The sequence below is a fragment of the Ictidomys tridecemlineatus genome, chromosome 8 (assembly GCF_052094955.1).
Source record: "Ictidomys tridecemlineatus isolate mIctTri1 chromosome 8, mIctTri1.hap1, whole genome shotgun sequence".
In the NCBI taxonomy this organism is placed as follows: Eukaryota; Metazoa; Chordata; class Mammalia; order Rodentia; family Sciuridae; genus Ictidomys; species Ictidomys tridecemlineatus.
In genome coordinates, this window is record NC_135484.1 from 45,009,397 (window position 1) to 45,027,722 (window position 18,326).

Sequence of the window (18,326 nt, forward strand, 5' to 3'; positions counted from 1 at the left end):
GAAAAAAATTCTCATATACTTAATGTGAAGATTACAGGAGAAAATTTCTTAAAGATAAAAGTGAATCTACAGTGCCTGTCATATAATAGTTACTCATGAACAGTAGTAATTAATATCAGGAAGAGAGGAGTAAGGAAAGAGGTCATTTATCAGGATGTACACATCTTTTTCAGGGATCCAATCAAATCTGTTCTTATACCTAAGTGTTTTGATTGGATGTGTAATTGGGAATACAGAATATTTTGATTCAAAATAAATTTATTTCCCTTAACTTTAGAGACACGAAAGGAAATAAGATCCATGAAGGCAGGATTTGTGTGTGTTTTTTATTATGTTTCCAAGGCTTAACACATAACCCAGCATGCAGTGTTGATAAATATTTGTGGTTGAATAAATAAAGGGATGGATGAATGGGACAATTTGACAATGATTACAATAAGTTATTAAAAAATATTGAAGTCACTTAAAAATCATTAACTGACTATACTATTATGTTTTGTAGATACAAAGACAGTCAATGTTGACTGGTCACACAGACATTGTGACTCATGTGAAACTACTGGTGAATGACATGGTGGTGGATTCGGTTGGTGGCTATCTCTATTGGACCACGCTATACTCTGTTGAAAGCACCAGACTAAATGGGGAAAGTTCCCTTATATTACAGGCACAGCCTTGGTTTTCTGGGAAAAAGGTAACAAGTTAAAAATAAGATCTGATCATTTAATATTAATGGTAGTGTTCTATAGTTATAACACTGTTTCTGCTTATTGTGAGTAGCTGAGGTACAATCCTAAAGGAAATACTACCATAGTAAGATTTTGGTGTAAACAAAAATTTCATTGGTGTTATTTGATGTCACAATTGATTATACAAATTCAAATATAGTATGGAGAGTTTTGTAGTTTTTTTTTTTTTATCTTGAATGGACCCATGTTCAATATCTTCTTAACTTTTTGGTGTTTTTATCATCTTAATGACTTTGAGTATTTTAGAGCTTCTTAGTGGTGATTAGGTATTTTGTTGTTTTTAATCAATTTTGAGTAGTAACAGTGTGACTCCAAGGCAAATTATTTGATTTCTCTATATATGTTTCTTAATGTGAAAAATGGAACTATTATTATTTTATCTCTTAGAATTATTTTAAAGATTAAATAAGATAATCCATGTGTTGTAGTGGGATAGTCTCAGGCACATAGTAAATGCCCAATGTGAAGCTCTTAATATTGTAATGCAACCTGAAAAATACACCAGATAAAGGAATATTTCAAAAATAGATGTTACTTTTATATCCTAAACTTCTAGAAGTAAAACTTACTTTTTAAAAAATCTATTTTGCTAACCCCTAGGTATCTATTTAAATTTCTGAATCTCATTTTTTTTTAATCAAGAAAGTAGTATATGTCCACTATAGAAAATTTGGAAATTACAAAAAAAAATTAAGAACTAAAACATTTGTACCATTTTTATTTAATACGATCCCTTAAATTTTTCTTATTTTTGACTTTTTTGTAGAGACTTATAAGAAGATATATAAGATCATTAAAAATATACATATATATGAGCAGACTATTGAGTCAAATGATCCCCAATTCCATAGGATAGATAAGCTACAATTCCTAGAATATTTAAAGATATCTAATTTGTATATACAGATTATAGCAGATATTTTAAAGAGACAGAAATGTATACACCATATCTGAAGATTGATCAATCTAGTCAACTAATTGAAAGGTCCCTTAATTCTGTTTTTGAGACACTTGAGTCTGAATGCAAAAATACACACACACACACACACACACACACACACACACATTCATGTTTTATGTAATTGCGAAGGAAAAGCACTTTTGTTTTTGCAAAATCCTATTTAGGATAATATTTTAAGAGTATCTTGTCTCCTCTCCCAGGTCCGGAGTGACCGTGGGGATGTTTCCATAAATGAAATTAAATTTCTTAACATATTGGGAAAATGCATCTTTAAATTCCCACTCCGACCCCCTCCCTCTAGGCTGGTGCGCATTGTGACTGCTTTATAAATCTGTGTTCTGCTTCTATGGTTTGATGTCTGACCATCTGCTCCATGAATGCTAGAGGATATTTTGAAGCAACACCTTTTGCACCCAGCAAAGCTTTCCATCTCTCTGCCCTTCCTTTGTGTCACTCAGATTTATCACTTGGACACAAGATACTTTCTTCCAGCAAATATAAGGAAATAGAGTCAGCCAATTATTAATAGAAAAACTATTATCTGTATGATGAAAAAGGAAAATGAAATAAGAGATTCATCTAAAGTGAAAAAGATACTTCTTACTACATCCGATGAGTTCAACTTTTAGTGTAGAATACATTTTACCATGGGGTTAAATTTCAGCATAAAGGTTTTAGTTTAGATCAAAGAGTTTGTTTTCAAGGTATGGATGTCACTAGACATAATGATGGCTACCAAAGATTTATGGAATAGCTCTGACTCTGTTTAAATATGGGGCTGCTGATGGATACAGAGGAATGGCAATGGCCCAACACCTGAATTTATTTATGGTTTGAATACTTTGCAAGTCCCTAACAAACGGACTTATAGAACTTTTTTTTTTTTTGAGATGGAGAGTTAATTTGTAATTTAGAAAACTCTGCATGTCATAAATAACTAAACAAGATTAGCTTGACTTCACTTTAACTGAGAAAAATAAATCCATAAATCACTTTTAGAATGAAGCAAGGACATGATTCAACTCCCTAAAGGCTGGTAACTGCCAGAATAGACTTTTACCTTTTGGGTAGGCTTAATTCATTTGAAGATAGAATGCTGTGATTTATATGACAATTGAAGGGTTGTTGTAGTCAAGTGCCTTATGACTTTCTTTGTAGCATGGTAACCTGACGAGAGTATTTTTAGTTATTGAATTCCTTATTGTATTTATTTTTCACTGATTCATTATTTTTGTTTAAAGGCTGTTGTTAACTTTCTGAAGATGCAATCATCCGTTTTAATTCCTTCTGCTACCTCTCAGTCTCTGGGTCTTTTATAGGGGCCTTCACTACCCTGAGGTCAGGCTCCTGGTAATCTCAGTTTATTTGAAAAATATCTGTGAAGCCAAAGAACAACAACAGCAATGGAAAAGGAGGCCATTTTGATAGTAACTTTTATTGTCTGTACCCTATTTCACAGGGGAAGTAATCTTTCCTCTGGTCTCATCTAGGCAACTGACATAAGATTAAGATACAGATTATAACAAGAAGAATATAGTAGTAAGAAGTGGTTTTCAGATGTCTTCTAGAAGTGGCACTTCACATGCACATGATCATCTAATTATAACACATAAACACCCTTAGTGTATTATTCTTGCCAAGTACATCAGGATGTTTTTGGTTGTAATTAATAGAAAAATACAACTTAAAATGGTTTAAACCTTTGGTTGTCACCCTTGGTTGCACATTGGAATTACCTGAGGAGTTTTAAAGCATAATGGAAACTGGATTTCATCCCCAGGAATCATAATTTAATAGGATTCAGCCTGAGAATAGGTTTTAAAAATATTCCACGGATGATTCTGATGTGCAGCACTGTTTGAGAACAGCTGGTTTAAGCAATAACAAAAGTCATTGCCTCATGTGGCCAAAAAGTCCAAAGTTATGGCTAGTTTTAGACAAGGCTTGACGCAGGATCAAAGTTTCAAATTCAGGAGGTCGGGAGCGTGGTTGAGAATTTGTTTTTGTACCAGTTTCCAGATGATATAACTACTGCTGGTCTGAGAATCATACTTTGATAACAACTGGAGCTTAAATATATAAAGGTGAATAACAGATACTTCCTGCTTCTTTGAGAATTTTAGAAAACCACCACTTACATTCAAATACAATAGCAAGAAGAATAATCATATAAATTTTATATTCAACAAAAGTGGAAATCATTCAATTTCTTATTACAAAGATGTTAAAGAGAAATCTAAAATTGAAGTGTGATCACAAAATTATACTTCAAATGTGTGTGGCTCAATTTCTTACTTTATTTTCTATGTAGGTAATTGCTCTAACTTTAGACCTCAGTGATGGACTCCTATATTGGTTGGTTCAGGACAATCAATGTATTCACCTGTACACGGCTATTCTTCGAGGACAAGGGTAAGAAGTGTCCCTCAAAGACAATAATTGAAAAGAAAATGATGACTTGAGCCTTAGTGACAAACTATACTATATGAGAATTCTTGCATTCATTTGACAAGTATTTACAAATTATCCACTGTGTTGCAGGCATCGTGTATTTTGAGGAAAGATAGGTTTATAAATAACTTTTTACTGTACGATATTGTAAGTGCTCGGATGGGTTATGAGACACTGAGGAGAATATGAATCAAGAGCCCAGGAAATGTATAAATGCATGTTCTGCTTATTAACAAAGAGGACTGCACATTATTCAGTACAGGCAGAAATCATATTGTGATATTCCAAATAAAATCTGAAGAGTGGAGAGAACCACATAAATAACTTCTTGATTTGTGTCCTCAAACTAAGCAACTCTACTAAGATAACTCTTCTTGGCATCTCTGAATCTTCTATATTAGTAGTGTTTTTTTCCTATATAATTTTTTTTACATATTTTTTAAAAATTGGGCATAATATATATTTACATTCTGATCTTAAATATTCTATTATACCAGTTTTAATGGAAGTATTTTAAAACATGCAACATGTCCGTCATCACAGAAAGTTCCTTGTGCCCCTTATCAGTGAATCCTCCTGCCCTCACTGAATACATACATTTTTGTATCTGTCTTCTTTTACTTGACATATTATTTTTGTTTGTAATTTATCAATGTTGTTTTGTATATTAGTATTTTCTTTTAATGACTGAGTAGTAATCCACTGCATGAACATACCATGATTTACTTATCTATTACTCTCTTAATGAACACTTGGATTGCTTACTAAATTTGGTTTTCATGTACAAAACTGTATGAATAGTGCTATAAAAGGCTTTTTATGGATGCATACTTGGATAAATACTTTGGAGTGAAATTAATGAAAGATAAGGCAGATGTATGTTTATAGTCTTAAGAATTTGCCAATTTTTAAAAGTGTTTGTACTATATTTATATAGTTCATTGTCTTGACTACCTCACCAAGTTGCTGAGGCTTGCTTTGAACTTGAGATTCTCCTGCCACAGCCTCTTGAGCGACTGAGATTGCAGGTGTGTGCCACCATGCCTGGCTTCCAACTTTATTATTTCCTAATATTTTTATTTTGGCTATTCTCAATCTTTTGCCTTTCTAAATAAACTTTAAAATCATTTAGAATAAAGCCTTATAAAACTTTGAATCTCTTTTCTGTTGAGGGAAAATGGATATCTTAAAATAAGTGAGTCTTCCAATCAATGAAAATGGTATCTCTACATTTAATTTAGATTTTATTTTATTTATCTTAATAGTGTTTTATAGTTTTCAGTGTATAAATTTTAAATATCTTTCATTAAATTAATTCCTAAGTATCTGTTTTTTGAAGATTTATATATTATATTTTAAATATTCCATTTTCTAAATGTTCATTATTAGTCTGAATAAACACAATTGATTTTTTGTATATTGGCTTTACATTTTGATGCATTGTAAACTCATTTATATGTTTTATTCATTTTCTTATGAAATACTTCACTAAAGCATTGTTATTGTCATATAATAAGAGTTAGGGAACATTTCTTTCTCTTCATTTTTTTTCTGAAAGTGTTTGTATAAAATTGATATTCAATACGGGGTAAAGTTGGGAGTTCATAACCCACTTGAATCAAACTGTGAAAGATGATGTATTAAGAACTGTGTAATGTTTTGAACGACCAACAATAAAAAAAAATCAGTATACTATAAAAAAAATTGATATTCAGTCTTCCTTAGCATTCACCAGTGAATTCATTTGGTCCTGGAATTATCTTTATAGAAAATTGTTTGATTATAAATTCAGTTATTTTAAGTATTTGGAATAGTTAGGTTTTTATTTCTTCTTTTGTAATTTCTTTTTCCATGGATTTGTAAACTTTGTGTGGGTTGGCTAATAGCATCTTCTCATTATTGTAATACCTATGGTATCTGTAGTAATATCCTTTATTGGTACATTTTATTGATCATTCCTGCCAAGTGTATATTAAATTTAATCTTTTCAAAGAATTGGCTTTTGGTAGTGTTAATTTTCTCTATTTTCTATTTCACTAATTTCCAATCTTACATTTAAAAATTTGTTCTGGGTGTAATTTCTTCTTCTTTTCCTAACATTTTAAGGCAAAAGAAAAAGTCATCATTTTCATATCATTCCACTCCTCAATATTTCAATATTGATATGATAGCTTCAGTATTTTAAATTATAAGTTTCTTTTGAGGACTATATTATTTGTATACTATAAATTTCACTGTCATTCAGTTTAAAGTATTTTCCTTATTTTAAATTTTTATTTGTTCTTTTCAGCTATACATGACAGTAGAGTGAATTTTGACATATCAAACATACATAGTATAATATCCTGGTTTTTTTGGTTGTGAATGATGTGGAGTTATACTGGTCATGTATTCATAAATGAACATAAGAAAGTTTAGGTCTGATTCATTCTACTATCTTTCCCATTCTCATCTCCCCTCCCTTCCCCGGATTCCCCCTGTCTAATCCGGTGAACCTTCTCTCCTTTTTCTTCTGTGAAGGCCTGTTCAGTTCCTTGGCCCATTGAGTGATTGGGTTATTTGGTTTCTTTGGTGTTAAGTTTTTTGAGTTCTTTGTACATCTGGAGATTAGTGCTCCACCTGATTAAATCTTTGCAGGTGGCAAAGTTTTTTCCTCCATTCTGTAGGTTCTCTCTTCACACACTTGTTTTCTTTGCTGTGAAGCTTTTTAGTTTGATTCTTTCCCATTTCTTGATTATTTATTTTATTTTATTATGTATTTTACTTCTTGCATTTTAGGAGTCTTATTGAGGAAGTCATTTCCTAAGCTGACATGATGCAGTGTTGACCCTATGTTTCTTTTAGTAGGCACAGGTTCATTTTGAGTTCAGGGTGAGAGATAAGGGTTCAATTTCATTCTGTTTAATATAAATTTTCAGTTTTCCCCAGCATCATTTGTTGAAGAGGCTGTCTTTTATCCAATGTATGTTTCTGTTGCCTTTGTCTAGTATGAGATTACTGTATTTATGTTGGTTTGTCTCTACATCTTCTGTTTCATTGGTCTTCATGTTTGTTTTGGTACCAATACCACACTGTTTTTGTTGCTATAGCTCTGTAGTATAATTTAAGTTCTGGTATTGTGATGCCTCTTACTTTGCTTTTCTCGCTGAGGATTGCATTGGCTATTCTGGACCTCTTACATTTCCAAATAAATTTCATGACCACCTTTTCTATTTCTATGAAGAATATGACTGGTATTTTGATGGAAATTGCATTGAATCTGAATAGCATTTTAAAAAAATATTTTTTAGTTGTCAATGGACCTTCGTTTTATTTTTTTTACCACTGAATGACAACCCCAGCCCTGAATAGTGCTTTTGGTAGTATGGCCATTTTGATAATATTTATTCTGTCTATCCAAGAACGTGGGAGATCTTTTCAAATTCTAGGTCATCTTCAATTTCTTTCTTTAGAGTTTTATAGTTTTCATTTTAGAGATCTTTTATCTCTTTTGTTAAATTGATTCCCAAATATTTTAATTTTTTCGATGCTATTGTGAATGGAATATTTTCCTTAATTTCTATTTTAGTTGATTAATCATTGATATATAGGAACACAATTAATTTATGGGTGTTAATTTTATATCCTGATACTTTGCCGAATTAATTTATGAGTTCTAGAAGTTCTCTGGAGGATTTTTTTTGAATTTTCTAAATATAGAATTATGTCATGGGCCAATAGAGATAGTTTTCTTCTTTTTCTATTCATCTTCCTTTAACTTCTTTCTTCTTTTAATTGCTCTGGTTAGATTTTCAGTACGATATTGAATACAAGTGGTGAAGGAAGACATCCTTTCTTGTTCCAGTTTTTAGAGGGAATGCTTTCAATTTTTCTCCATTTAAAATGATGTTAGCCTTAGATTTAGCAGAGATAGCTTTTACAATTTTGAGGTATGTTCCTATTATCTCTAGTTTTTTTAGTGTTTTGAGCATGAAGGGGTGCTGTATTTTGTTTAATGTTTTTTTTCTTCTGCATCATTGAGATAATCATGCAATTCTTGTCTTTAAGTCTATTGATATGATGAATTATGTCTATTGATTTCCATATGTTGAACCAACCTTGCATCCTTGGGATAAACCCCACTTGATCATGATTCCCTATGTTTTAAGTATGTTTTTATACGTGATTTGCCAGTAACTTATTAAGAATTTTTGCATCTGTGTTCCTTGGGGATATTGTTCTGAAATTGTCTTTCCTTGATTGTCTTTGGTTTTGTATTAGAATGATATGAACTTCATAGAATGCATTTGGAAGGGTTTCCTCTTTTCTATTTCATGGAATAATTTGAGGAAGATTGGTATTAGCTCATCTTTGAAGGTCTAGTAGAACTTGACTGAGAATTCATTTGGTTCTGAGCTTTTCTTTCTTGGTAGGTTTTTTTTTTTTAGTTGTGGGTGGACACAATACCTTTATTTCACCTTTACATGGTGCTGAGGATCGAACCCAGTGCCTCATGCATGCTAGGCAAGTGCTCTACCTCTGAGCCACAACTCGAGCCCCTCTTGGTAGGTTTTTGATGGCATTTTCAATTTCATTGCTTGAAATTGATCTGTTTAAGTTTTCTATGTCTTTCTGTTTCAATTTGGATAGGTCATATGTCTCTAGAAATTTATCGATGTCTTCAAGATTTTCTATTTTTTTAGAATATAAATTTTCAAAATAGTTTCTGATTATTGTCTGTATTTCTGTAGTGTCTGTTGTAATATTTCCTTTTTCACTGATAATTTTAGTAATTTAAGTTTTCTCTTTCTCTTCATTAGCTTGGCTAAATATTTATCAATTTTGTTTATTTTTCGAAGAATCAATTTTTTTGTCTGTTTTGTTGATTTTTTTGGTTGGTTTCTTTCATTTCAGTTTTATTGATTTCAGCTCTGATTTTAATTATTTTCTGTCTTCTATTGCTTTAGGTATTGATGTGTTCTTTTTCTAGGGCTTTACAACATATTGTTAGGTTATTTATTTGTTGACTTTTTATTCTTTTAATAAATGAGCTCAATGCAATGAGCTTTCCTCTTAGCACTGCCTTCATAATGTCCCAGAGATTTTTACATGTTGTATTGCTATTTTAATTTACCTCTCAGGATTTTTTTATTACATTTCTGATTTCTTCTGCTATCCATTGGTTATTCAATAGCTTATCATTTAGGCTCCAGGTATTACGAGTAGCTTATATTTTTTATTTCATTATTGATTTTTAGTTTCATTCCATTATGATCCAATAGAATGCAAGGTATTATCTCTGTTTTTTTTTTTTTTTTTTTTTTTTGCTAAGAGTTGCTTTGTAGCCTAAGAGATGGTCTATTTTAAAGAAGTATCCAGGTGATGCTGAGAAGAAAGTATATTCAGTCATTGATAGATGAAATATGCTATATATGTCTGTTAAGTCTAAATTATTAATTGTATATTTTTTTTAGTTTCATACATTCTTTATTTAGTTTTTGTTTGGAGGATCTAACCAGTGGTGAGAAAGGTGTGTTAAAGTCACCTAGTATTGTGTTGTGGTCTATTTGATTCTTGAAATTGAGAATGGTTTGTTTGTTGTACATAGATGGTCCATTGTTTGGTGCATAAATATTTGTGACTGTCATAACTTGTTGAGGTATAATTCCCTTAAGCAGTATGAAATGTCCTCTTTTGTCCCTTCTAATTAACTTTGGCTTGAAGTTCACTTTATTTGATAATAATACAGATACCCTTCGTTGTTTACAGGATTCATGAGAATGACTTGGTTTTTTTTTCCCCCCCATCTTTTTACCTTCAGTTTGTGGATGTCTTTGTCTATAAGGTGAGTCTTTTGTAGGAAGCATATTCTTGGATCTTGTTTTTTAATCCAATCCACCAGTCTGTGTCTTTCAATTGGTGAGTTTAGGCCATTTACATTCAATGTTATTATTGAGATATGAATTTTATTCCCTGTCATTTTGATTTATTTCTAGTTTTTAGTTTGAATTATTTTCTCCTTTGATTGACTTTTCTTCTAGTGTAGTTCCTCCTTTTGATGGTTTTCATTTTTATTTTTCATTTCTTCTTGAATATGTTTTGTAGAGCAGGCTTTCTCATTGTGAATTCTTTCAACTTTCTTTTTTTGTGTGGAAAGTTTTTATTTCATTGTCAATTCTGAAGCTTAATGTTGCTGGGTATAGTATTTGTGACTGGCAACCATTTTCTTTCAGAACTTTATATATATTAATCCAAGACTTTCTAGCTTTGACTGTCTGGGCTGAGAAATCAGCTGAGATCCTGATTGGTTTCTCTCTTGTTTGTCTCTGGAATCCTTTAAAATTCTATCCTTATTTTGTGTTTGTGGGCATTTTCATAATAGTGTGCCTTGGTGTGGGTCTGTTGTAATTTTGTACATTTGGTGTCCTGTAAGCCTCCTGTACCTGATTCCATTTTATTCTTCAGATTTGGGAAATTTTCTGATATTATTTCATTGAAAAGATTATGCATTTGTTTGGTTTGTATCTTTGGGGCTTCATCTACTCCAATAAATTTTATATTTAGTCTTTTCATGCTATCCAATATTTCTTAGAAGTTCTGTTTATGGTCTCTTAACATCTTTTATCCATGGTCAACTTTATTTTCAAGATTATATATTTTGTCTTCATTGCCTAAACTGTGTCTTCCAAGTGGTCTAGTCTGTTGGTGACATTTTCCTTGATTTTTAATTTGATATATTAAGTCTTTCATTTAAAGGATTTCTGCTTCAGTCCGGCTGCAGCAAAATAACTGGGGGGTGATGAACAACTTGTGTACCTTGATACAGCAGGAGTGGGAGCTGTTTATTGTAGGACAGGAGGGGTATTTATACATTCCACACAGCTTATCTTAATTAACATAAACTAGATACAGCAGTCAACCAATAAGGAATCTCCACACTTAATGGCTCACTGGCGTTACTTCACAAACCACTCCCTCTGACATTTTGTCAGGCGCCATCCTGACTTATTTACAGACTCTAACAGATTTCAGCTTGATTTTTTTTTTTCAGAATCTCTATCTCTTTATTGAAGTGATGTTTCACTTTCTGTATTTTGTCTCTAATATCAATCCTTACATTGTCCTTTACCTCACAGATTATTTTAACTATGTACATTTTAAAGTCCTTCTCTGACATTTTTTTCCACTGTGATGGTGATGGATTCTGTTTTTGAAGTATCTTGTTTTGTTTGAGGCTATTTTTTTCCTTGCTTTTTCATGTTGTTTTTGTGTCTATCCATCTAATGGTATGGAACTGATGCACTAGAGTTTGGACTTATATTGTCCCTGAAGGTTTCCAGTACCTCACTGTTTAGGGGAAGACAAATAATAATAACCAATGCAAACATTATATAGCATTAAACCAAATAGTTCCTGCTATGATATCTACAATGGTCACAATAAACAGAAATGGTATGATCAGTTATTGCCTATAGTAAAAACAATAAGTTTGCAAATTTATAATTTCAAGTGGTTGACTGGGAGATAACAGAAGTGATGATAACAGAAGTGATGATTATGAGAATAGAGTAGAGAGGATAGAAGTAGAAAAATAAAGGAAGAGTGAAAGAGAACAATAGAGATTGCCTGTTAACAGAAGAAAAGTTAGAAAGAGATTAAATAAAAACAGATAAATGAGAGAAAAATATATGAAATAAAAATTTTAAAAATTAAAAATAAAATATACAAAAATACAAAACAAAACTGAAATATTCTAATCAAACTTCCTGGTCTTCAAAAACATGATCCATGAAAAATAACTGGTTTCAAAAATGCTAGAAATAAGAAAAGAAACAAAAAACAAATATAAATATGTATTGATGTTCATGAACCATTAAGGTCACAATGAAGCAGAGAAAAGAAAAATGAAGAAAAAAAATCTCTTAAGCTAAAATGAAAAATAAATAAATAAATAAATAAATAAAAAGTTAAAGAATTGTTTCCATTGGAGTTCAAAATATTCTCAGTTTCCCTTCTCATCAGTTAAGTGGGGTTGCTGGAGTATGATGCTTGTTCCATCCTCAAGGTAGGGTTGCTAGTGTGAGAGAGGTAATGCTGTAAACAGAACTCTTGGAGGGGGGTTTAAGGCTTAGGTAGGCTCTAGGTTCTTGCTGGATGCCAGTCAATGTGGAGATTTTTATATCAGTGCACCTCCAGGGCCCAGTATTTTCCAGTCTGGTACCTCCAGCCACAGCAGTGGCTATTGGTGCTGGAGATTTCTTCCTTATTTTACTATATCCAACCTCCTTAGTCATAAATCTGCTTTGACTTTCCAGTACTAAATTCCAGTAAAGTACCCCCCCCCTTTTTTTTATTCACCCACCTTGCTGAGAAGTTGTCTGTCTGCTTTCTTGGTTTCACACCATGGAGCATCCAAGAAAGGAACCTCATCTATTCTTACTATCTTGAACCCTCCCCAGTTCAAAGTATTTTCTAATGTTCCTTTTTTTTTTTTTTTTTTTTTACTCATAGGTTTTAGAAAAAAATGTATGTTGTTTAATTTTGGAGTATTTGTAATTTTAAGAATATTATTTATGTTAATTTTTATTTAACACCATTGTGACCAAAAAACATGTTCTGTTTAATTTTAATCCTTTTACATTTATTGAAGTATTTTATGTACTAGCATGTGATATATTATGCTGAATATTCTATGTGAACTAGAGAAGAATGTTTTCTTTGCTTTACTTTCTGCAGTGGTCTATAAATGTCAAGTAGGTGAAGTTCATTAATAGTGTCATTAAAATATTTTTATCTGTCTGTATTATCTATCACTGAGAAAGAGGTGTTAAAGTCTTGCACTGTGGTTCTAGATTTGCCTATGGTTTGCTTAGTTCATGTATCCAGGTGCTTTGTATTTAGTATGTACAGTATCAATTTTCTTTTTATTACTGTAAGCTAAACTTATTCATTTATGGAAATATTCTGCATCATAAAGACTACTTTGTCTGATATTAATATAGCCTGGTCAGCTTTCCTTAAAGACTATGTGATACATCTCTTTTCATTCCTTTACTTTTAATCTATTTGTGTCTTTAAATTTGAAGTGTATGAATTGTAAATAGCATATAGTGTTTTGCTTTTTATGCAGTGTTATAATTTCTGCCTTTTAATTGGGTGTTTGGTTCATTTACATTTAATATAATGATTAATATGTTTGGATTTAAGCCTACTGTGTTGAAGTTTGACTTTCATTTGTACCTTCTGCTCTTTGTTTCTTTGTTCCTATATTTCTGCTTCTTTTGTGGATATATAAATACTCTAAAACTATCTCCTGTAGTGAAATTTTAATCATGTCTTTATTTTCACATTGTGTTAGAATTAAAATGCACATTTTTAGCATTTTTACATTATGAATCTTCAACTTATTAAGTGAATATTCAAAAATTTTATTCATGAATAATTTGGAAACTTTATGACTATATATATTCAATTATTATCCTCCCACATTTTGTGTTTTTAGTATCATATATTTTAATCCTATGCATACTATAAAATACATATACTTTTGTTATTTTAGCTTAAACAGTCAACTTTTTAACTTTACCTGAATAGCTACACATTTGGAATTAAAATATAACACATAAAACATTTAGAGGGAAAATTTAGGGATGATTTTTTTTTTCATAGATAAAGATGCTGATGTCTAGGACATTCATACATTTGCCTGATGTCACATGGTTAATTAGAGGGATGGTCAGGAAGGGAGTAAAGATGATCAGCTGTTATCCATCACATCTGCACTTGTGAATTTTAATGGAGTTTCCCTTCAAATTGCTCTTCCCCCTCCTATGTACAACCATTCCCTTTAGTTTATAAAAGAATAAACCTATAAATAGTGTAACAACATTTCTGACTTAGAAGTTGAAAAGGGTGCACTTGTCATGAGAGTTCAGATATATTTAGCTATGTCAGGGCAGATTATACTGCTTCAGAGGAGCCTACATCTTTGCTATTCCCTCTGACTGAACTGTTCCCCCAGCCTAATTCCCCTAGGTAGTTCATGTTCGGTCTGCACGACTTGGCTCAAACATTGTTTCCTAAGGGAGGCTTTCTCTGACTGTCCAGGCCCAGTTAGATCTCCTTGTTAAGGAACTCACTTTAATTTTTCTCTTACAATCCATTCAATGATGTAGTTATTTGAAAATTATTAGCCTATTCATCAGGGCTGAATATTCTATAAATGCAGCGATTGTATTTGTCTTATTTACCACTGTATTCCTAATGGCTAATATAGAACTAAATACACACAACATTTATTGAATGAACCAACTCTCAGTAGAATACTTGCCTCATACATCTTATGCTTTATGGAAGGCTTTATGGTGCAAATGCTATGTTGTGATTTTATTTTTAGCTAAGTTTTGATTCAAGTTAACTTGGTAAGGAATGAAGCATTTGGGGTACTGACCTCCTGAAAGTAAGGTAATTGTGTTGAAGTTATGCAGAACTCTAGATATTAAGAATTTTGGGGGCTAACCCAGATGTGTAGGAGAATTTCACATGAGGGAGGAGTCTTCACCTGGAAGTAAGGAACAATCCAAGTCAGTGAACTAAGGGATTTGGTCTTGTCCTGCAGGAAAATTCTCTATCCTAGCGACTGTTTTAACAATGTTGAAACATAACAAAACCTGAGAGCCAGGCTGACTAAACACCTTCCCCCTGAAGGCTGCAGCAGCCCTGTGGGTGGTCCAGAAGCTTTCTCAGACCAAGTGCATACTGCTTGGTGAGTGTTCTTCCACCTGGAATTCGGTTTTGTATATCTCTTCTAGAAGGTCAACAAAATAAAATGCAAAATTGGACAAAGGGGTGCAAATCCAAAGCCTTCACACCTCTGTAGGATTGGAAAAATAGTGTCTTGCCAGAAAAAGGACCATAGGAATGATATTGTGAATATACATCTTCATCATAAGATTCACAGTTCCCAGCTATGATGTTCCAAGGTAATTTTGTTTTCTCAAGGATAAATTGTGAAATTCTCAAAAAAGTTAAAAAATTATTTTGATTTCAAATGCCATATTTTATAATTTTGTAGAGGAGAATGTCAACACTTTAAAATGATTTACACAATCATTTTTTAAAAATCAATTCACCACTCCCAAACACTGAGAATCTCTGAGATAGTTTACATGGAATACTAGGCAACAGGCATAAGTTTATAAACAACCATACAGATTTTTAAAGTAGAAGTCATTATTAATTTCTCTCTCATTGAGAAGAAAATCTACAAACAAGTTGAACAATAGTCTCTTTGAATTCCTTATTTGGAAAAGGAGTGTTTTGACTAAACCATAGAAGCCGATAACCATCACTGAAGAAACAGATATTTGTGAACAGGAAAAAATGTTCACAAAACAGAAGGATCACACGGGCTAATGAGTGACAAGTAAATAAGATGACTAAGAGTAGGGGAGAGGTCTGAATCAATGAGCAGAAGCCATTCAGTGGACAGTGCCTTCTGAATTGGTTTTCACTGTTCATCTTGTTGGGCATGTCTGTTCATGATGGGGTGGTGAGGGTCATAGAATTGTTTTAATCTGTCTTTTTATTTCTTGAGAAAGTCATGATAAAATGAGATCACTTTCTTCCATATATAGATTTTTTGGTATTATTATATCTACATTTTATACATGGTCAAATGAGAGTTTAAATTATTTGCCTGAAGTTGCATATCTAATAATTGGTTGAACTGGGGATTCCACACAGTTCTGTTTGGCTTTGAAGTATTGGCTACACTGCAAATTTGTTAATCCACAGTGGGACATGGTATATTCAGGAATGGGTATAATCATGAGGGCATGTAGGCCACTCCTGCTTGGTGTCATGTGAACCAGATTAGATATGAAGTGGTTTCTTGAGCGAAGCTGATGGATAGACAGGAAGAATGACCACACAGGGTCTTGGCAAAGTTTGTGACATGCAGAGCTATTCTATGTCTGTATGGCCTGGAGTTCCCATGGCTACCACAGTCAGGAACTGTCATTCTTGTCAATTCTGGATAAATTCCTGAAAATTCTTGGTCTTTGGTAATCTCCTTTTTTTTTTTTCTTTACAAATCTCTCAGACATAATAGGCTTTCCTTTGTTTTCTTTTAGGTAAAATTATAGCTGAAATCTAGCTTGTACTATCTATAGCACTGGTCTATTGCATTGTTCTTGTTTGGTCTCAAAACCCTCTGCCTCACATCTGTCAGTGCTTTTTGAGCCTTTTGTACAGATGGCAAGTTTATCCTTGATGCATTGGTTTTCACTGGTTCCACTTTTTTTTTTTAAATCAGTATTTTCTAGTTCTATCAGTACCTTGCCTCGTGTCTTTCTTTTGTTAATGCAAATGTTGTAGGAGTACATGGAATAAACCAAATATGTGATCTCTGTGATAATAAAGTTATGGGAATTCAAGTTGCACCTTTGATGTAGAGTATCACCAAAATCACAAGCATTTGTCAAAGGCTGCAACTGTGTAAATGATCCTGCTAATGCAATATCACATTAACAAGAAAAAACCTAGAAAAATTGGCTTATGTCTGTTACTTTAAGAAAAATGCAAAAAATCTCTTTAATAGGGAAGTAAGAGTAATGCCAATTATTGTTGCAAACTATGTCCCCTATATTTTCCTATACACATGTATTTATCACTTATTTTCATGAGTACTTGCATGTACCAGCTCTTCCTCTACTGCAGATGCATGCACTAATTTGCATTGTTTCAGCAGGACTGAGGATGTCATCATCACAGAATTTGCCGCCTGGAGTACTTCTGAAATTTCCCAGAATGCACTCATGTACTATAGTGGTCGACTCTTCTGGATCAATGGCTTTAGGATTATCACAGCTCAGGAAATAGGTCAGAGAACCAGTGTGTCTGTTTCAGAGCCAGCTAAATTTAATCAGTTCACAATTATTCAGACATCTCTCAAGCCTCTGCCAGGTACTTTATTTTATTATATCTGTGTACCCTTTATTCCCATACCTTCTGTTAAATGAACATTTAGGTATGAGTTAATTTCTGTTGGGTTATTTGTAGTCTGTTTAATTTGAATCCAAATTTTTCAGTCTAAGTCACAAAAAAGATAGTTTTCAGATATATTAAAGAAAAAATTTTGTTTTAGTTCTAATGAATAGTAATTTCTATTGATTTTCTATGATTCTATATAGATTGATCATCTTAAGTCCTTTCTCCCTTCCTTTCTTTCTCCATCCCAAAGGGAACTTTTCCTCTACCCCTAAGGTTATCCCAGATTCTGTTCAAGAGTCTTCATTTAGGATTGAAGGAAATGCTTCAAATTTTCAAATCTTATGGGAAGCACCTCCTCCTTTGGATTGGGGCATCGTCTTCTACAGTGTGGAATTCAGTGCTCATTCAAAGGTATGTTGTTGGTTCTAGTAAGTTCAATTTTCCAAACAGTCTGTACCATCAGCATCAGCCCCTATACAAACCCATATGTACTTTGTCAATTAAGCCCATTTCCTGTTACTTCCATAGCATTTGGTTATTGGGGTTATTCCTGAGAGCATTGGTTTATAGCCATTCTCTGCTCATTTTGTGTTAACTGTTATGTTGGATACACTTTAACTGGAATATATAGTAAAATATAGGATTTACTAAAATGAACATTTCCAAAATTGCAAGTGTTGACTTCACATGTCAACTGAAGTTTTGAGATTTTAGTTAATTAGGAATGAAAAATTTTCTAATTCTTCCCCTGAGAAAATGTTTTTTGTGTGTTTTATTTTAGTTCCTGGCTAGTGAACAACTTCCTTTACCTGTATTTACTGTGGAAGGGCTGGAGCCTTATGCCTTATTTAATCTTTCAGTCACTCCTTATACCTACTGGGGAAAGGGCCTCAAAACATCTCTATTACTTCGAGCACCTGAAACAGGTATAGGGGTAAAAATCTCTCTTTAAAAAAAAGGCAGAATCTCAGTTCCCATTGTTTGGAATGGGTAGTTAATAATATTTTAAAATAACTTTCAGTTTTGTAGATATATTCAGATTCACTACCCTTCAAATAAATTTTTGGAGATTAGAGTAGCATTATTAAATAAATCTGTATAGTTTATTCCAGAAGAAGTAAATTTCAAAGATTTCTTAAAGACTGTTTCACCTTGTTGTAGTGATGCACAAGATGTAAAATCACAAATAGTTT

General features: G+C 32.5%; 1 protein-coding gene across 3 annotated transcripts in view; it reads left to right on the forward strand.

Annotated features, from left to right (window-relative positions):
- The window catches only part of Ros1 (ROS proto-oncogene 1, receptor tyrosine kinase), a 125,297-nt gene that overhangs the window by 41,608 nt on the left and 65,363 nt on the right, over positions 1–18,326 (forward strand). For 2 of the 3 annotated variants that reach the window (XM_078019336.1, XM_078019337.1), the window contains exons 17-21: positions 503–694; positions 4,022–4,122; positions 16,892–17,106; positions 17,384–17,544; positions 17,915–18,059. In XM_078019336.1, the coding sequence (XP_077875462.1) occupies positions 503–694; positions 4,022–4,122; positions 16,892–17,106; positions 17,384–17,544; positions 17,915–18,059 (814 nt within the window). Of the gene's footprint in view, positions 1–502; positions 695–4,021; positions 4,123–16,888; positions 17,107–17,383; positions 17,545–17,914; positions 18,060–18,326 lie in introns of all 3 variants that reach the window. The other variant, XM_078019335.1, reaches the window with a different exon arrangement.